This window comes from Eschscholzia californica, unplaced genomic scaffold, assembly GCF_041429995.1.
Source record: "Eschscholzia californica isolate CP2 unplaced genomic scaffold, dmEscCali1.0.p SCAF_1, whole genome shotgun sequence".
Taxonomy (NCBI): Eukaryota; Viridiplantae; Streptophyta; class Magnoliopsida; order Ranunculales; family Papaveraceae; genus Eschscholzia; species Eschscholzia californica.
This window is the reverse complement of record NW_028238198.1, coordinates 74,630,859-74,648,981: the sequence shown is the minus strand read 5'-3', so window position 1 is coordinate 74,648,981 and position 18,123 is coordinate 74,630,859. Positions and strand designations below refer to the sequence as shown.

Genomic DNA, 18,123 nt, shown 5'->3' with positions numbered 1-18,123 from the left:
ATCAGCCAGGAGTGGTTCGTGAGAGCTCTATCTAACCTCTCTTTAATGAGATTTCCATGAAATTGCCTATTTGTCCAAGTAAAGGTGGTGCCCTTAAAGCCTGCATCTCTGAGACCAAGGTTATTTATCATCTGGTTAATTTTAGTGATGTGGCTAGTGATATCCCGACGACCACCCTCTTTTTCTGAAGGGTGTAAAATGGTGTTAAGGTCTCCTATGACAACCCAAGGGATCGAAGAATCAATCTTCTGGTTAGTAAGAGATGTCCAAGGGGTCATACGGTTTTTCCTATAGGGGCTCCCATAGAAGCCCGTCAGGATGAAGCTATTACCATGGTCGTTATGGGTGCATCTCGTGTGAATCATGTAGTCATTAACATGAATGATAGTGACCTCATAATCCTTAGTCCAAAATAAAGCCAGCCCTCCAGCTTTATTTTTTGGTTCGACAACCGTTAGATTGTAGTTGGCATTAAGCTTAAGGATTTGGTTAAGGTGAGTGGTCGTGGACTTGGTCTCGGACAGAAATATGAAGTCTGGTTTGTGGCTTCTAATAAGCCGGTAGAGGTGCTTTCTGTTAAGGTACTGCCCACAACCACGAATATTCCACGCTAAAAGGGAAAGTTCAGGTTTCGGTTGGTCCATCAGAGCCGACTAAAGGCACCCCCAAAGTAAGCAGGACAGAAGGACAAAGCCGACTAAAGGCACCCCCACAGGGTCCCAACAACTGGACCGGAACAGAGAAGTGGAGGGAGCCAAGAAGAAACAGAACAGAGGAAGAGAGAAAGAAGAAGGAAAACTAGAAGCAACCAAAGAGCCAAAAGAAACAGGAGAAGATAAACCGACTAAGCAACACTAAAAAGAAAGAAGAAGAAACAACTAAAACTAACACAAAAACGATTAAAGACTAAACATGAACATATTCATAAAACATAATAAGATAATAAACTAAACATAAACAAAATAAAGTACTAGAAAATTAACCATACAGAACAGTCAAGCTACACCCACAACAGACTAGCCCTTACTGGTACTTGTTGCCAGAGAACCCAAAAAGGGAGCACCTAATCACGAGTCGAGGACAACTCAATGATGGTACTCCAACCAGACTTCTGTAACCACAGAAAACAGACAAATTCTATGGCGACCCGTACCAGCCAGACTAGCTAACAGAATAGCAGAAAAAAGGAAACAACTAAAAAGGATCACCCTGAACAGACAAAAAGAAAAGAACAAAACAACCAAAAACAGACAGAAACCAAGGTAGACTAATCTGATGGATTTACACCATCCCCTTCCTCCCCATGCACCAAGATATTCAAGCTCTTAGATAGAATCAAAGACTCCTCAAGAAGAGTCTGTGTTTCCTAGTTATCATAAAACATGGACTGAACCTGATTCTCCTCAAGCAAACCTCAAATGAACTGATGGAGTGGTGGCTAATCTGGTCCTGATGACGCTTTCTAGAGGGATTGAACAAGAGATGGGGTGGAGTGGGTTGATGAACTGGGTTGGGTTGATGAACTGGGGATGGAGGTGGTGCAATTAAAATCGGCTCGACTGGGTCAGAGGACACAGGAATAGGGTCACTCATGGTAGCTTCCATAGGGTCAGAGTCAGATTCTTCATCTTCACCAGAGAAGTAGTATTGGAGTGGATGAGGGCAGCGGTTCAAAGGATGCTCAACAATCCGACAGTGATGACAAATAGCACCAGGGAACTTCTTGTAGCTTATCTTGATCTCCGAAGCTGTATCATTAAATATCGGATTGATAACTGCTAGTAAGGGGGCACAGACATCATAAAGGAATTGAATCCTAATGATAGGGTTATTTACACATCCAAGATTTCGAGGGCGAATCCTGATAATCTTGCCCATACTTTCAAAAATCGCTTCAAGATCGGTTTTATTCTGTATCGATTGAGGAATCCGATACAGAGTACACCAGAAAGGTTCATAAAAGAGGTCATCAGAAGCTTCAGTAAGTGGTAGCTCCACCTGTTTCAGAACCAGCAACATCCCCCTAAGAATCCAGGGCCTACCATAATTCAACGCATTAAGGACAAATAAGCTTTTTGGCTTGATCAAAAAGGTATTGATGGGACCATGGGTTAGAGCATAGTCACAATCTCTAAAGAAACGAGATTGTGGGTACAACAGGTTCTTGATGTAGTTGAGAGAGGACTCATAAGGGTTGCACCACCGAGCCACGAATCCCTGTTGGATCGGTTGCAACTCAGGTTTAGTTGAAGGTTTATCAAACCTAATCGAGAGACGACCACGGGAAGTGAGGGTAGCTTGGGAGGCCATATTATAAGTTAGTATAGAGAGGATAGAGATGAAGGTTGAGTGAGCAGAAGGTGAGGCAGGACGATGAGATTTGGGGATTAAAAGGAGGGAGAGGTGAGAACAGGACAAGCCATGAGGGACGATAACCAGAAACCACCAAAAATTCATGATTATAATGCATGCAAGGGGATTGGGGGGAGGTCACCACCAGAGCAGCCTACTCTCGAGCTCCGGTGACGACCTTCCACATACTAGAGAGAGAAAGAGAGGAAGTGAGGAAGAAAACGAAAGAAAGAAGGGAGAGTAGAGAGAGAAACAGAGAGGAAGCTAAGAGAGAGAAGGAAAGGGAGAGGATTATGTACCTGGCGTAATAATCTAATGGACTTGACGGTTGAGTAACCAAGACGTTGCTTTGATGCTGACTCGTCTGCACTCCGAGGGGAAATGTGACCAATCCTACGAGTTTCAACTCTCGGGAAAGAGGAGCATAAAGATCTTTGAGAAGGATCCTCCAAAGCCTGTTCGTATCTCCCACTATCCCAATGAAGGCAGGGACGATTAATTGCTCAAGATCTAATAACTTCAGCTGCTTCCCGAGATGGATGATGAGACGGCCACAATAATTACTATCCGAACTACAGATTGAAGGAGGAAGATGAACAGTAAGAGCTCCGCCGCCGAGGTGGTTGGTAGGAAGATGAAAAGGAGAGAAGAAAAAACCCTAGCTGACGTCACCCGGGACACTCTCTCTCCTCAAAAAATCTCCTCTTCGCCTGTGATTGTATTCGGTTGCTATAAATGCTCCGATTTCCTCCCAACTTCTCTCTCTCCTTCCCGGCAGTTCTCTCTGACTCTCTCTCTCTCGCTTCTAATCATTTTCTCTCTCCTCTCTCTCTCCTCTCTGAATCGTCAAAGTCCATAAAAAAACAAAAGGAAATTAAAGTTTCTCCTCTCGTATACACACGAAGGTAAAATTCCTTTACTCATAAAATTATTTCAATCTGAAAGCTCAATTTTGAGAACTCGTTTCCGAATTGAAAACGGGTTTCATTTTTTCTCCATTAGAATTGAAATCTCAAAAGAGTATTTATTTTCAGTTTGTTTGATATTATCATTTGCTTTTACAGTTAAAAAATGGATAAGATCAGAACCGTTTCTATCTTTTAGTTATAATCCCTTTTGTTTTCAATTAGTCTTTTTTTTTTTTTTTTTTGTTGAACTTTTTCAATTAGTCAAATTTCGTAACTTAATAAATACCTTTCTCTGTCTCTCTCTCTCTTCTAGAGATAAATACCTCTGTTTTTTCCTCTTTCTCTGTTTTTCAGGTTTATTTGAAAGAGGATTCTAAAATTCTGAAATCTTCATCAATGGCTTCTTCTTTAAATTCTAATCTTGGATCAAGTCAAGATAGATTATTAGAATCAAAAAAGAAAAGAAGAAAGAAAAATCAAAATCAAAATCAAATTCCAAGATGGAGAACCACAAATCAACAACAGATTTACTCATCTAAGCTTCTAGAAGCTTTACGCCATGTTCGTCGAAATCCATCATCATCATCATCAGATTCACTACCAACAGGGCGAGCCGTCCGTGAAGCAGCTGATAGAGCCCTAGCTTTTACAGCTAAAGGAAAAACAAGATGGAGTCGAGCCATTCTAACTAACAGGGTCAAACTAAAACTAAAAAAGAAGAAAGCAAGAATAATGGTGACTGGTGATCACCGGTTGAAGAAACCAGGAGCTAGAATCGGTAACGAGTTGAAAGAAAAGAAGAAATTATTACAACCTTTACAAAGAAGAGTTCGTGTTTTAGGAAGAATTGTTCCCGGTTGCCAGAAACTATCGTTTCCGGTTCTTCTTGAAGAAACAACAGATTATATAACTGCTTTAGAGATGCAGATTCAAACTATGACAGCTTTAACTCAGCTTCTCTCTCTAGCCGGCTCCTCATCATCAAATCGGCTCTAACCATAGTTTATGATGTCATCTCATCATCTTTTTACTTTCTTTTTTTCCTATAATTCTGATAAAGACACTTTGATTGTAAATCTTTTTCATTTTTAATTGCTTATTATATGATTGAAAATGTCAATGGTGGAGGGCGTAACGGCCGTTACTTTCCATTATTTCAAAAAGTAATAGTAATAGGAACGTAACGTGTGTGCAAATGGTAAGGCTTTGAACTCTGAGTCTGAGGTGATGCGATTTGTATTTGTGAATGCACCTCTAAGTCAAACAAAAGATACTACGAACCTGTCTTGTGTCGTGTGGACCGGTGGACCCTGTGGTGATTGTCGTTGTCCTCTCAATGTTGCCGTCAGGTTACTTCGCCGTTACCGGTCTAAATCAATATATTATACGTGTGCGAAGTATGTGTGCGAAGTATGTGTGCGAAATTTTGATTTTAAATTTCGACTATAAATTATTAGATTTCGACTATGAATTAAAATGTGATATTATTCGAGAGAGATAATTTCAAAAAGATAAACACAAAAAAAAACACAAAAATAAAAATTAGAGAAAAATACTTAAAAAAGTAGTATTTAAAATAATAAGAATATTAAAAAAAAAATTAGTTTAAAAAAAAAAATTAAAAAAATAAAAAAAAAATAAAATAAGGTGGGGTGGATCCCCTTTTTAGGGGATCCACCCCAAAATAGCCGTTGGGAGACCCCCAACGACTATATTTGGGGCTGGGAGCCCGGGAGCATGGGGCTCCCGGGTTGGAGGGCTGGGGCTGGGGCTCCCAAAATTTGAATTGGGAGCCCCAGCCCCACCCACGTTGGAGCTGCTCTTAGGGTATTGATCTCAGCCGGTTAGTCAATGTTAGACTTGGTTAGGCGGTCCTAACTTGAACGAAGGCAAGGGTGAGAATGGATGGGATGGCCGTAGACTTTAGTATTTTATTGGGTCGGCTGGACTGAATTTTTTTTTATGCATATCAAAATAATCGAGCGGAATAAGTCAAGTCATTTATACAAAATTACCTAGTGTCCAGAACCTGTTTACGATCGCATGCCCTTTTTGTTTTTTCGAATAGTCTAGGTCTCCAGCAAAACTTAAGAATGATCAAATGATGCATTGGTGCGCCCCTACATCACCCAATTTGGGTTGGGCTGGGCTTGGTGGGGGTGTGGGAAGGAGATAAAGAGAAGAGAGGGTGGAGAAGAGAAATTTGATCGATCTGAACTCTCTGCCTCCATTATTGAAGCTTGATTTCGAAAAATTTCCTTAACCTAGAAGCTCTGATACCATGTGAGATTTCGTATTAGGTTTAGAGAGAGAAAACAGGAAGGAAGAGAATGATCAATAAGGAGATTATCATTAGTTGTTCAATAATGAGCTAAGAACTCATATTTATACAGTTTGAGTGTAGTTAGAGAATGAGAGGGAAAAACAGTTAGTTATAACAACCTAACAAACTTTTGTATATAGGCACTCTCTCTTCTCCACTCTTAGGAGAAGAGATGTGAGAAGACAAATTGAGTCCCAAGTCTGTGAGATGTGTTTTCTTGGGTTATAGCTCGATTTATAAAGGCTACAAGTGTCTTGATATGAGCACAGGCAGAATATATTTCTCAAGACATGTGGTCTTTGATGAGGATCTTTTTCCTTTTGATAGTGATCAAGGTTCTTTATCATCTAATGTTTCTTCTTCTCAAGTGATTCTTCCTACCATCACTACAGCTGATACACCAAGTGCTCCAGTGGTATCATCTTCTTCTTCTTCTTCTCAGCACTCTGTGTCTGTCCCAATTCAAGAAGATTCCCATACCTCATCTCATATTGGTCCTATTACAGAAAATAGTGATGCTTCTGCTCCTGCACTAGCTGTTCAGCCTACACATACTATGACCACAAGATCTAAAGTGGGTGTTCACAGACCAAAGTACTTACCAGACTTTGTTTCTCATTTCTCTGTGTGTCATCCCTTACCTCAGGCCTTTGTAAGTCTCTTAGATATTCCTCCTAATCCCACCACCTATAAACAAGCTTCTAAGAGTCCTGCCTGGTGTCAAGCTATGCAGGAGGAGTATGATGCATTACAGAAGAATGGTACTTGGAGCTTGGTCCCTTCTACCCCATCTATGAACATTTTGGGTTGTAAATGGGTTTTTAAGACAAAATTGAAGTCAGATGGGAGTATTGATAGATACAAGGCAAGGTTGGTGGCCAAGGGGTTTCATCAACTAGATGGTCTGGACTATTCTGAGACTTTTAGTCCAGTGGTTAAGTCTTCCACTATGAGAGTGGTTCTTACAATGGCTGTTACTAATAAATGGCTCATAAAGCAGTTGGATGTACCCAATGCTTTCCTTCATGGAGTTCTTGATGAAGATGTATATATGATGCAGCCACCTGGGTTTGTGGATTCAGACAACTCCTCTCTAGTTTGTCATCTCCATAAATCTCTCTATGGCTTAAAACAAGCTCCTAGAGCCTGGTACACAAGGTTTTCTGACTTTCTTCAACAGTATGGGTTTCATAGGAGCTCAACAGATCATTCCATGTTTGTATACAAAAATGGAGTGGATACTCTTGTTCTTCTACTATATGTTGATGACATTATATTAACAGGCTCTTCTTCATCTCCTATTCAAGTTCTTATTGAAACTTTGGGTCTTGAATTTGCCATGAAGGACTTGGGTCCTCTACACTACTTCTTGGGAATTGAGGTTACTACTCTTCCTAACTCTGATCTCTTGTTGACACAGCAGAAGTATACTTTGGAGCTTCTCCAAAAGGCTGATCTTTTGGATTCAAAGCCCATTGCTACTCCTATACCATTTGGTAAAAGATTATCAGCTAATGAGGGGATACCATTGTCTGATCCCACTCTCTATAGGAGTCTTGTTGGGGGTTTACAATACTTGACAATGACCAGACCAGATATATCATTTGGTGTCAACTATGTGGCTCAATTCATGCATTCTCCCACTGATATTCACTTGTTGTTAGTTAAAAGGATTTTGAAGTATCTCAAGGGATCTTTGGGGTATGGTGTTCCTATTTGTGCAGGAGATACTTCTTCTCTCAAAGCTTATAGTCACTCTGATTGGGCTGGGTGTCCTGACACTAGAAGGTCAACTTCAGGTTACTGTGTGTTCCTTGGCTCAACTCTTATTGCTTGGTCTTCTAAGAAGCAGCCAACAGTGGCCAGGTCGAGTACTGAAGCAGAGTACAAGGCCTTGGCTTTTGCTTCCTCTGAGCTTCTTTGGATTTCATATGTTCTTAATGAATTAGGAGTCTCTCACTCAGGCACTTTTGAGCTATTTTGTGATAATATGGGAGCTAAGCACCTTGCTATGAATCCTGTCTTTCATGCTAGAACTAAGCATGTGGAAATAGACTATCACTTTGTCAGGGAGTTGGTAGCTTCAGAGGTTCTTAAGTTGGAATTTGTTTCCTCATCAATGCAGCTTGCTGATGTCTTCACCAAGGGGCTTTCTAATTCTTTGTTTAGGTCTCTTCTTAGCTCCTTGATGGTGTTTGCTTCTTCTCCAATCTGATTTCACACTGCTCATCAGCTTGAGGGGGAGTGTAAGAGTAAGGAGATAAAGAGAAGAGAGAGTGGAGAAGAGAGAGTGCCTATATACAAAAGTTTGTTAGGTTGTTATAACTAACTGTTTTTCCCTCTCATTCTCTAACTACACTCAAACTGTATAAATATGAGTTCTTAGCTCATTATTGAACAACTAATGATAATCTCCTTATTGATCATTCTCTTCCTTCCTGTTTTCTCTCTCTAAACCTAATACGAAATCTCACATGGTATCAGAGCTTTTAGGTTAAGAAAATTTTTCGAAATCAAGCTTCAATAATGGAGGCAGAGAGTTCAGATCGATTTTCCAGCATTAGTTTACGTGGTAATTTATAGGGTTATTTTTCAAATGGCCCCCAACTTTGTGACCAGCTTCCTGCCTAGCCCCCTATTATATCAATAATTCACATATGACTCCCTTTTTCAGTTACCGTTAACTTTCCGTTAACTAGTCATATTCTCTCTCTCTCCTCCATCTCATCTCTTCTCCCTGCCACATCATCATCTTCTACGACGTTTTTATTTTGTCTCTCCTCTCTCTCTAGAACAGATATAGAGAGAGAGTCTGTCAAAACTCCGGCGAAGGGATCCGCTTATCAATACAAAAAAATTGATATATTCTCACATGTGCATCTTTCTCAAGACCAAATGTCTTGTAATGGATATTAGGGCTCCGTGGTTTTCTTGATGGTTGTTCTATGTAATATATGCAATATATTATAAGTGGTGGTCCTCGTCTTTAAGCATTAGTTTACATGGTAATTTATATGCTTATTTCATCAATTGATGTATTCTTGCTAGACTTAAGATTATAATCTAATATACTTCAAAAGAAATCAAATAAGATTTAGGTCCACCACGGTTAAGAGGATTAATCGATGGGTTATTTCCCTAATGGCCCCCAACTTTGTGACAAGCTTCTCGCCTGACCCCCTACTTTACGAGAAATACCCATGGCCCCCTTCCGTTATAACACCGTTACTCTCTCTCTTCCATTTATTTTCTCTCTCCTCCAACATGTTTTCTCTCTCTGCCACTTCATCGTCTTCACCGGCGAAGGTCGCCGGCCGGCAAATTTTCCGGCCGGCGACCTTCAAACATAAAAAAAAAAAAGAAAAAAGTTTAAAATTTTCTCTCTCCTCTCTCTCTCTCTAGAAAAAAAACTTTTTTTAATTTTTTTTTTCTCTCCTCTCTCTCTCTCTAAATGCTCGGGCAAGGGACCCCTTCGCCATAGCTAGGTCTGTTCAACTCCCTAGCTTCCCCACCAATTTCCCAACCATGTAAGAAAATTGAACACTCCATGTCTTTAATCTCTTATGTAATTTCAACCTTTGGCATAACATCAATGGAGGTTTTTGATGCTGGTGGTAGACCATTTTTTTCAGATACTTCACTAAACAAAGAATCAAAACTTTGAATAACAACCATAGATTGAGTTAATGGATTGATGAGTAAAATTCTATCATGGATCCTCTCTGTTTCTTGATTTTGATCATTAACTTCTTCTCGTTCATCTCTTCTTGAAGAACTTGATATACCCAATATGAAAGGTAAGAAGAGAGGAAGATTACTGTTTCTTGAATTCATCAGTTGCTCAGTAATTGAGTCTTCAGCAGGCCCGGCCCTGGCCCAAAGCGAGCAAAGCCTCGCTTTGGGCCACCCAAAGTTAGGGGCCACAAATGAAGTGAGCGCCACTAAACTTTCTGTAGTTTTAGTCCAAATTAAAAGCCCACTAACTGTGTAAGAAACCAAATGAAAAGAAACCGCTGCCACTAACGAACGGGCCCACTTCTTTAATTTTATCTCACTTGTTTATCTTAAAGTGGGGTCCCCTCCAATAAAAACTGGTCGACTAGTATTTCATCCGTTCCGATCTCTTCTCTCTGTGCCTCCTCTCCAATCCCAGCCACCCACTTAGCATTTTTTATTTACCAAACTTCTTCTTCCATTACTAATTCATACGTATATAATTATTTATCCATAATCAAAATCTTATACCCCAAAAAATCTGAAAGTTATACTTCCATTTCATGTTGGAAGTAGATTTCATTATTTATTGACTTCTCTTGAAAGATATGTATAAAGTGAAAGTATATATGAACTTTAGGATCTTAAGATAATTTTAACGATCTTTACATGTTTTTTAAGGCCTAAAGACTTTGATGATAAATTGATACTTATATGCATATAATTTTTTTTCTCCCTTTCCAAAAAAGAATAGTTATATACTTATTCACGATGTAGTTTCATATTCATTTATTCATGATATATTCAAATCATATTGATTGTAAAAATCTTTGTGTCGGTGTCAACAAAAGTTAAAATTATATGTATATGCATATGTGTGTGCGCCTATATACATATAGATGTATATATAAATATGAATTTTTATCTATGTAAAAATTAATTGTTTAAGATTAAATATACATTTTTTTAACAATTATGTAATATTTGTTTGTTTTTCTTTTCTTAGTCAAGATGATGCTAAAAAGTAAAAATGTCTAGGTATAGCAACATATAATTTTCTAGTTCAACAAAAAAAAAAATTTCTAGAGCCACGTTTGCACTTGCTATATTGAACAACCATCGAATTAAACGGACACTCGTATGAATGAAAGATTAGCAAAGAAATAGACGATTATCTAAAGGTCCTTTAACTATCTTATTTGCGAATATTATTATTATAAATAATAATTGTTATTGTTATAGTTATTATTATGGTTTTGTTTTGAATCTGAATATCGAGATTTGAACTCAATATGTTGTTCAATTAGAAATATAACTCAATTTGGATGGACTTTGTTAAGTAGTTATGTGTGAAAACACGAGAAATTACCATTAATTGGTCCATTTTCCGTCTCATAATCTTCAGCTAACAAATTCTATTATCACCAATCAATTCTTATGAAATACCAATTTTCACACGATAATTATATTTTTTTTTTTTGTGAAATATCATTTTGACAAATAATTTGGCAAATTTTGCACAAACTCTTATGAGGGGCCACATTTTAGAAAACCGCTTCGGGCCACCAAAATATCAGGGCCGGCCCTGGTCTTCAGATACTGAATCTGACGAAGCCATTAACAGTGAAGGTAGAGAGGGAGAGATTGAAAATTCTAGAGAGAGAAAATGTTAGATGAGAAAGGGGTTTGGGAGGTCTGTTCAATCTCCGGCGAAGGGAAACCCCTTCGCCGGAGAATTTAGAGAGAGAAAAAATGTTTTTTAAAAAAAAGTTTTTTTTTCTACAGAGAGAGGAGAGAGAAAAATTTTTAATTTTATTTTAATTTCTTTTTATGTTTGAAGGTCGCCGGCCGACGACCTTCGCCGGTGAAGACGATGAGGTGGCGGGTTTTAACGAGGTGGCAGAGAGAAAACATGTTGGAGGAGAGAGAAAAGAAATGGAAGAGAGAGAGTAACGGTGTTATAACGGAAGGGGCCCATATGGGTATTTCTCGTAAAGTAGGGGCCAGGCGGGAAGCTGGTCACAAACTTGGGGGCCATTAGGGAAATAACTCTTAATCGATTCATAACTAATTGGACGAGGAAGTTCCACCAGTTTAATGTGCCCCGAGGTCAGATTCGCATATGTTATGCCTTGGTACCCATCTGAGTTTACTAATAATCTAGGTCACAAAGAAGACATGACAGATACGGGCTTCAAGTCTGTTGGTCGTATTCTAAGAGGTCCTCGGAGCAACGTATATAGCATTAGTATTCGTTTGAAGTGTTCTCATATTGTTTCCTTGATGTTTTATGTATATACTCAATCTACGTTATATATTCATGCGATATGATGTAATAGAATATTACATTAATCATGCAATTTATACTCATACATACAGAACAGAACAGGCTAAAGTCCTCATGAGATCGGGAAAGTGCAACCATTTTATGCCCTAAGCGTCTCAAACAACCGCATTTTGGGGAAAGCGCAGGGGTGGTTCACATTAGAAAAGAAGCGCCTTAGCATTTAACAACAACCGGCTTGTCTTTAAAATGGGATTGTCTAACTTGTCTAAGAGAAACAATGGTATTGTCGGTAAAAATTTCCCTAAGCCCAACTTCTAAATCACTTGTGACTTGACTCTAGTAGCTTTCGCAGTTTTCGGTGGACCTATAGAACTTGTACTAAAACATTCACATTTTACTGCAGTGGAATTTACGGTAAACTATAACATAACACTAACCTTATTCAGAACAGAAATTTTTCATCTTAAAAATAAAGATGACTCGAACAGATTAAGGAGCTACATAACGTACCAAAATCCGATGAATTTTGAATCTGAAAGTTAATGTTCAGGGAAGAAGTATTGTCTTGCTTTGACATTCCAAACTTAATCAAGCAAGCATTCATACTGATTTTTAAGTAGGACTTGTAACAAACAAAAAGCGGTGAATATGCCAGACGAAATGCAAAATGGTTATAGATATTCTCATATTCAATGTATTTGTGTGTATACTGTATACATGAATAATGTAATATATACAGGTAGCTTCTTTGGAATTTGAAAATTTTCTTTTATATATATATATATATATATTTGGAATCAGATTCCATACATGGGCCAAAAAGCTAATGAAATTTGCATAATGAAATTTGACAAACTAAGATTACACTCAATAAAACAAAAGTGCTAGATTGGTTAAGTTGGTGGTGCCCCAAGAGCCGACTCAGCCAAGTTATGGGCCTACGTGTTCGATCCTCTTGCACAGTAATGGAGTGCCTTCAGATTTGAGTTCGTCAAGAACTCTCACCTTGTAAAATATAGGGCATGATCCTCGATGGGCTGAGATCATGACCATTGATCAGTCTTGATTAAAACCCTATTGTCACCTTCCAGGCTTCCACAATAAAAAAAGTCTTCACACCTCGCCTCTCCCACCTCCAACGCTAGCAGTAATGTCTTAACTCTTTGAGATGTTTCGAAAACCATAGAAACTCTGGTATCTTTCACCACCACCCCTATGGATGATCCTCTCTGTGAGGATTTTTCTTTTTGGTGTTGGGGTGAACATGGAAAAACTTGGGTGAATTTGGGAGGGGAAGAGTTTATGCTTTATCACCTAAAAAAGGGCAGTCAGCTTAAGTTGAGGCCCTCTCTCATTAATGGATGTCTCAGAAATGTATGGCCCAAAGCAAGGATTATTTTTGCTTTGGGCCAGGACTGGGCCAGGATATTGCGGTGTTGAGGGATAGTGGTGGTAATATTGATGGTGAGGGGACAGAAAAATGCAAGAAAAAGATGGTGGTGGCTGGTCACAATAGTGGTGGTGGTGGTGACTGATTGATTCAGAAAGGTTCTACTTTTTGTGTGTGTGTGTGTGTGTGGGGTGGGGGGGGGGGGGGGGTTAACAATTGATTTGGTCCACTTCCATGGACCAAGTCAAGAAGGTTGGATTGGGGACTTGGGGGTTTATGAAACTGGTAGTGCCTATATAATTTCCCCACCACCAAAATATGTTCTATAAGCCTTGTGTTGTGGAAGACTAAAGGCGCTATGAAATATTTCCTGAAACGCTCACAATTTTCTTTTGGAAAAGAAAAAAACATTCATATCTTTATTGGAAATGAAGTAAAAGTTTAAAACCCCTGTTACAAAAACTCATCTTAACCACAAAGATCACAAGCACATATAAAGAACTACATGATGTATTGAAATTCTATGCTGAGTCGGGCAAATGATAGATTGAAATGTTTTCAACAATGGATCAATTACTTATGCAATGTTATAATACCAATTCAACTTCCAAACTCAACATTTTTAGTTTTACACATATATTATTGTTCAATTCATCATCACTTCAACAGATCTATAAGAGTTTTGGAATAACAACTAGTAATGTATTAGCTAATTTCACTTAAGCATCAAGATACCTAACTAGAATCAGTAAAGTTTGCTGCATGCAAGACCAAACAGAGCAAGAATTCCTTGAGTTAAAAGAAGAACATGATATCAGATACTATGAGTGATCCAGAGATTACGAACCTGTTAGTTAGATCATCAATGATTCCAGCGGTAGTTCCTAACTTTCTTCCGAATCTGGAAATGAAACGTAAGCATCAAATCCCGCATACTCAACTTGGTCAAGCGTAAGGTTTATAGCTCTCCAATCGCTTAAACAGATCCATGGATAACGAGAGTAAAATATATACTTATATGTACAGAACAGGCTAAAGTCCTAATGACATTCGAAAGGAGCCACCATCTTTTCGCTCTAGGCATCCCTAACCGTCGAATTTTTGGGTTGGGGCAGGTGTGGTTCTCATAGAAAAGAAGTGCCTTAGCAACAATTGTCTTTAAATGGGATTGTCAAACTTGTACTAAGAAAAACAATGGAATTGTCTTTAAAAATTTTCTAGGTCCAACTTCTAAATCACTTGAGACTTGACTCTAGTAGCTTTTGTAGTTTTCAATGGGCCTATAGAACTTGTACTAAAACATTCACATTTTTATGCAGTGGAATATACAGTAAACTGTAACGTAACACTAACCCTATTCAGAACAGAAAATTCTTATGTCAACAACAAAGATCACTCGAACAGATTAAATGGCTACATGATGTACTAAAATCCCATGAATTTTGAATCTGAAAGTTAATGATCAGGGAAGAAGCATTATCTTGTTTGACATTCCTAACTTAATGAATCAAGCATTCAGACTATGATATTTAAGTAGGACTTCTAACGAACAAGAATAAGTGAACGACAAACGGAAATGCAAAATGGTTATAGATATTCAATGTATTTGTGTGTATACATGTATAATATAATATATAATGGTAGAGGGTTTGGAATTTGAGAAGTTTTCTTTGTAGACTTGTAGTGTCAGAGTGAACAAATGAAAAAGATGGTGGTGGTTGTCTGGCTGGTCACAATGTTGATGGTGAATGACTGATTCAGGGAGGTTCTACTTTTTTTGTTCAATTGATTTGGTCCACTTCCATGGACCAAGTCAAGAAGGTATGATTGGAGACTTGGGGTTTATGAAACTGGTAGCGCCTATATAACTTTCCCAATCCCCACCACCAAAATGTGTTCTATAAGCCCTGTGGAACCCTAAAGGCGCTATAAAATATTCTCTGAAACATTCACAATTTTCTTTTTTCATCTTATTGCAAATGAAGTAAAAGTTGAAGACCCTAGTCAAAACATAAAAAACTCAACTTTTTTTTTTTTTTTTTGATGAGATATAAAAAACTCAACTTAACCACAAAGATCACAAGCACAAACAAAGAACTATATGATGTATTAAAATTCAACTCTGAATCTGAAAATGATAGATTGAAATGTTTTTTAGCAATCGATCAATTATTTATGCAATGTTATAATACCAATTCAACTTCCAAACTAAACATTTTTAGTTTTACACATGTATTATTGTTCAATTTATCATCATTTCAACAGATCTATAAGAATTTTTGAATAAGAACTAGTAATGTATTAGCTAATTCCACTTAAGCATCAAAATACCTAACTAGAATCAGTAAAGTTTGATGCATGCAAAATGAAACAGAGCAAGAATTAATTTCTTGAGTTAAAAGAAGAAGATGATTACGAACCTGTTAGTTAGATCATCGATGATTCCAATGATAGTCCCAAGCCTTAACTTTCTTCCCAATCTGGAATGAAACGTAAGCATCAACTCCGGCATACTCAACTTGATCAGGCGTAAGGTTTATAGCTCTCCAATCGCTTACACCGATCGATGGATCCTTACCAACTCCATCAAATCCAAGAACATAACGAACCAATTCCTTCATTGAAGATTTCAAATAATACCTTTCACCAGTTGCAATTGAAACAACTTGACCTAGATCTAGCAGATTCCAAGTATTTAAGTCATGACCAGATTGAATAAGCCTTATATTATCGTCGTTGTTTTGGATTCCGACAAATGTGATAGTTTTGTCAAAGAGGAACTGACGAAGAATATCAGGAACATAAGGACAACGAGATAACTGGATAATGATACAACGAGTTCCGATACAGAGTTGAAGAGTATCGGCATCTAACCGATTAGTATGATTGTATGAAGGACGCCACTGAACACCGAGTCCAACAACCAGACGTGTAACTCGTTCGCCATAGAAGCTCCAGTGATGCTGAATCCATCTATCTATGCAACTTGTATCAGAAGTTACAGTAGTGATGATATTAGTTCCGAAGAATTTGATTATGAAAACTTGTTGATCTTCAACATTATTAGGAATCCTAAAGGTCCTTATACTTTTCGCCATTTCCAGAAGCTTCGTTTACGCACAGAATCGCCCTTTCTCTCTCTCTCTCTCTCTCTCTTTCTCTCTCTAAAAACTCTACTGATTTTCTTCTCTCTCTAACTCTACTGATTTTCTTCTCTCTCTAGCTCCTCTGTTTATATGCTGTTACGAGGCAGGTAGAGGAGTGGTGAAGCCGGTGATTCATGATTGTCCCGCTAAAACGGGAATACTAATATGCTAGCGATGTACTAGAGTTATAATGTTTCGGGCTTATGAGATTAGCTTGATTTAAATGTTTTGATCGTCTACTAAAAATAATATTTTGATCACATTCCAAATAGTGGGTTACTTGTAGTAACAACTAAAAAGGATCACTTATCCTTCCTTCAACCGATTGGGTAGATGTTTGTGGTTTGACTTCACATGATATTGTAGCATTTAATGTATGTTAGTTTTCATGGTTCATTTTTTTGACACTACCATTTGTATCAAACCATCTCATTTTTTCTTATATATTTATTTGTAATGTTGTTATATAAGAGTTTATATTCTCATTGGTATTTTTTTGATATCTCATTCTCACACGATGGAAAGATATTCCATCGTTAGTTTGGTATTAAAGACAAACAAGAATATTTGTATCAAAAAATTCATTTTGTCATATTACGACATTTGAGTTTGAGTAGAATGTTTTTTTTTTTAATTATTGAAAGAGTAATATGTCACTAGAGAGTGTCTTGGCTTCCATTGATAATGTACATTGCAATGATAAACATAACAAATAGTACTTCCTATCCTAACAAAGTTTTAGTTTCTTACTTGTGACATTGCTAAGTTATAAGAGTGTGATAATTACAATACCTATTGAATAAACAATATAAAGCATTGACTATTCTAGAGTATGTTGATTGTTTTTTTATTAAAGAGTGTGATAATTACAAGATTAGTTTTTTTATTAAAGACAAAAAGAAAGTTTGTATTAAGACAATTGAATCCCAAGGGACTATTAAAGGGATTGTTAACTTCAATTGGTATTTAGTTATTTTCATTGGAGACCGCTTGATAGATAGTTTGCAAGTACATATTCCCATTTGTTTATGAGGGTTGTTTAGGAGGAAAGATCCTTTCCAGACCCTTGACCCAGCCGATTAAAACAAAAATACACATAACGCAGGAAAAACTTCCCCAAAACACCCAATGACCTAAACCAAAATTGAAAGGTAAATTCTATAAGCACCATGACTTGTTTAGGCGCATTGGACTTGGGGAGCGCTAGGCTCAACCCCCTAGGCTGGGTATTTTGTTGTTTTGGATAGAGTGGACCCGGTGTGGTGAAGTGGACACCCAACTCATTTCAGATGCTCATATGAGCTCACCTCGAGTTAAGGTCCCTACCGGTGCCTTAGGCCGTTCGAGCCTCAGGGTGCTTTTAGCCATATTCAGGGTGCTTATTAAAATTTCAAACTAATCTAACAGCAGACAGCTTGCATCTTGAAGATTACTTGCTACAAAAAATTGCAGCAAAAATCTGGTTATGAAAGGACACCGGGGAGAAAGAACATGTGACGTGAAAAAAATTAGGGAAATCTGTTGGAAATTAAAAATACTTGCACAAACAAAGAAGAATAAAGAAGATATTAACTTGAATTGAATACTTGACTTGATTTGATTTGATGAAAATAAACTACAAAGACTGGTCTATATATAGACCCAAATTCTACCCACTAACTAAGACCACTAGTAACATGATTCCACTAATTCATCCATTAACCCACTAACTTAATCAACTAAAGAAAATAACTACCCACTAACTTAACTCACTAATAACTTAATTAAATAAAAACAATTTTGAGTTTAAGTAAATTACATAAAAATTTAACACCCTCCCTTAAACTCAAACGACATAACGCCCATCATGATCTTCAACTTGAAAGATAAATGGACCTTCAATGGCTTAATAAAAATATTAGCCACTTGTTCTTCAATTTAAAACTGCACATTAATCTGGTTCTTGATCATACTCTTTCACAATTAATTTGTCTACTTGACCATCATCTGGTTTGTACTTGTTT

The 18,123-nt window shown here is 37.7% G+C and overlaps 2 protein-coding genes across 2 annotated transcripts; one reads left to right on the top strand and one right to left on the bottom strand.

Annotated features, from left to right (window-relative positions):
• Nucleotides 1-3,140: 3,140 nt before the first annotated feature.
• On the top strand, nt 3,141-4,380 carry LOC147569096 (transcription factor bHLH147-like). Its single transcript, XM_086671632.1, has 2 exons — nt 3,141-3,257; nt 3,615-4,380. Exon 2 carries the CDS (start codon nt 3,657-3,659, stop codon nt 4,254-4,256), a length of 600 nt encoding a protein of 199 aa, XP_086527758.1. The 5' UTR covers nt 3,141-3,257; nt 3,615-3,656; the 3' UTR covers nt 4,257-4,380.
• Nucleotides 4,381-13,468: 9,088 nt separating this feature from the next.
• Nucleotides 13,469-16,181, bottom strand: LOC147569095 (3'-5' exonuclease-like). The gene is made up of 2 exons (XM_086671620.1): nt 15,395-16,181; nt 13,469-13,875 (listed from the first exon to the last, which is right to left on the bottom strand). Exon 1 carries the CDS (start codon nt 16,070-16,072, stop codon nt 15,407-15,409), a length of 666 nt encoding a protein of 221 aa, XP_086527746.1. The 5' UTR covers nt 16,073-16,181; the 3' UTR covers nt 13,469-13,875; nt 15,395-15,406.
• Between the last annotated feature and the right edge of the window lie 1,942 nt (nt 16,182-18,123).

Bases quoted from the DNA above. Each gene is read 5' to 3' on its own strand.
- LOC147569095 (XM_086671620.1), bottom strand. From the start codon at position 16,072: ATGGCGAAAAGTATAAGGACCTTTAGGATTCCTAATAATGTTGAAGAT.
- LOC147569096 (XM_086671632.1), top strand. From the start codon at position 3,657: ATGGCTTCTTCTTTAAATTCTAATCTTGGATCAAGTCAAGATAGATTA.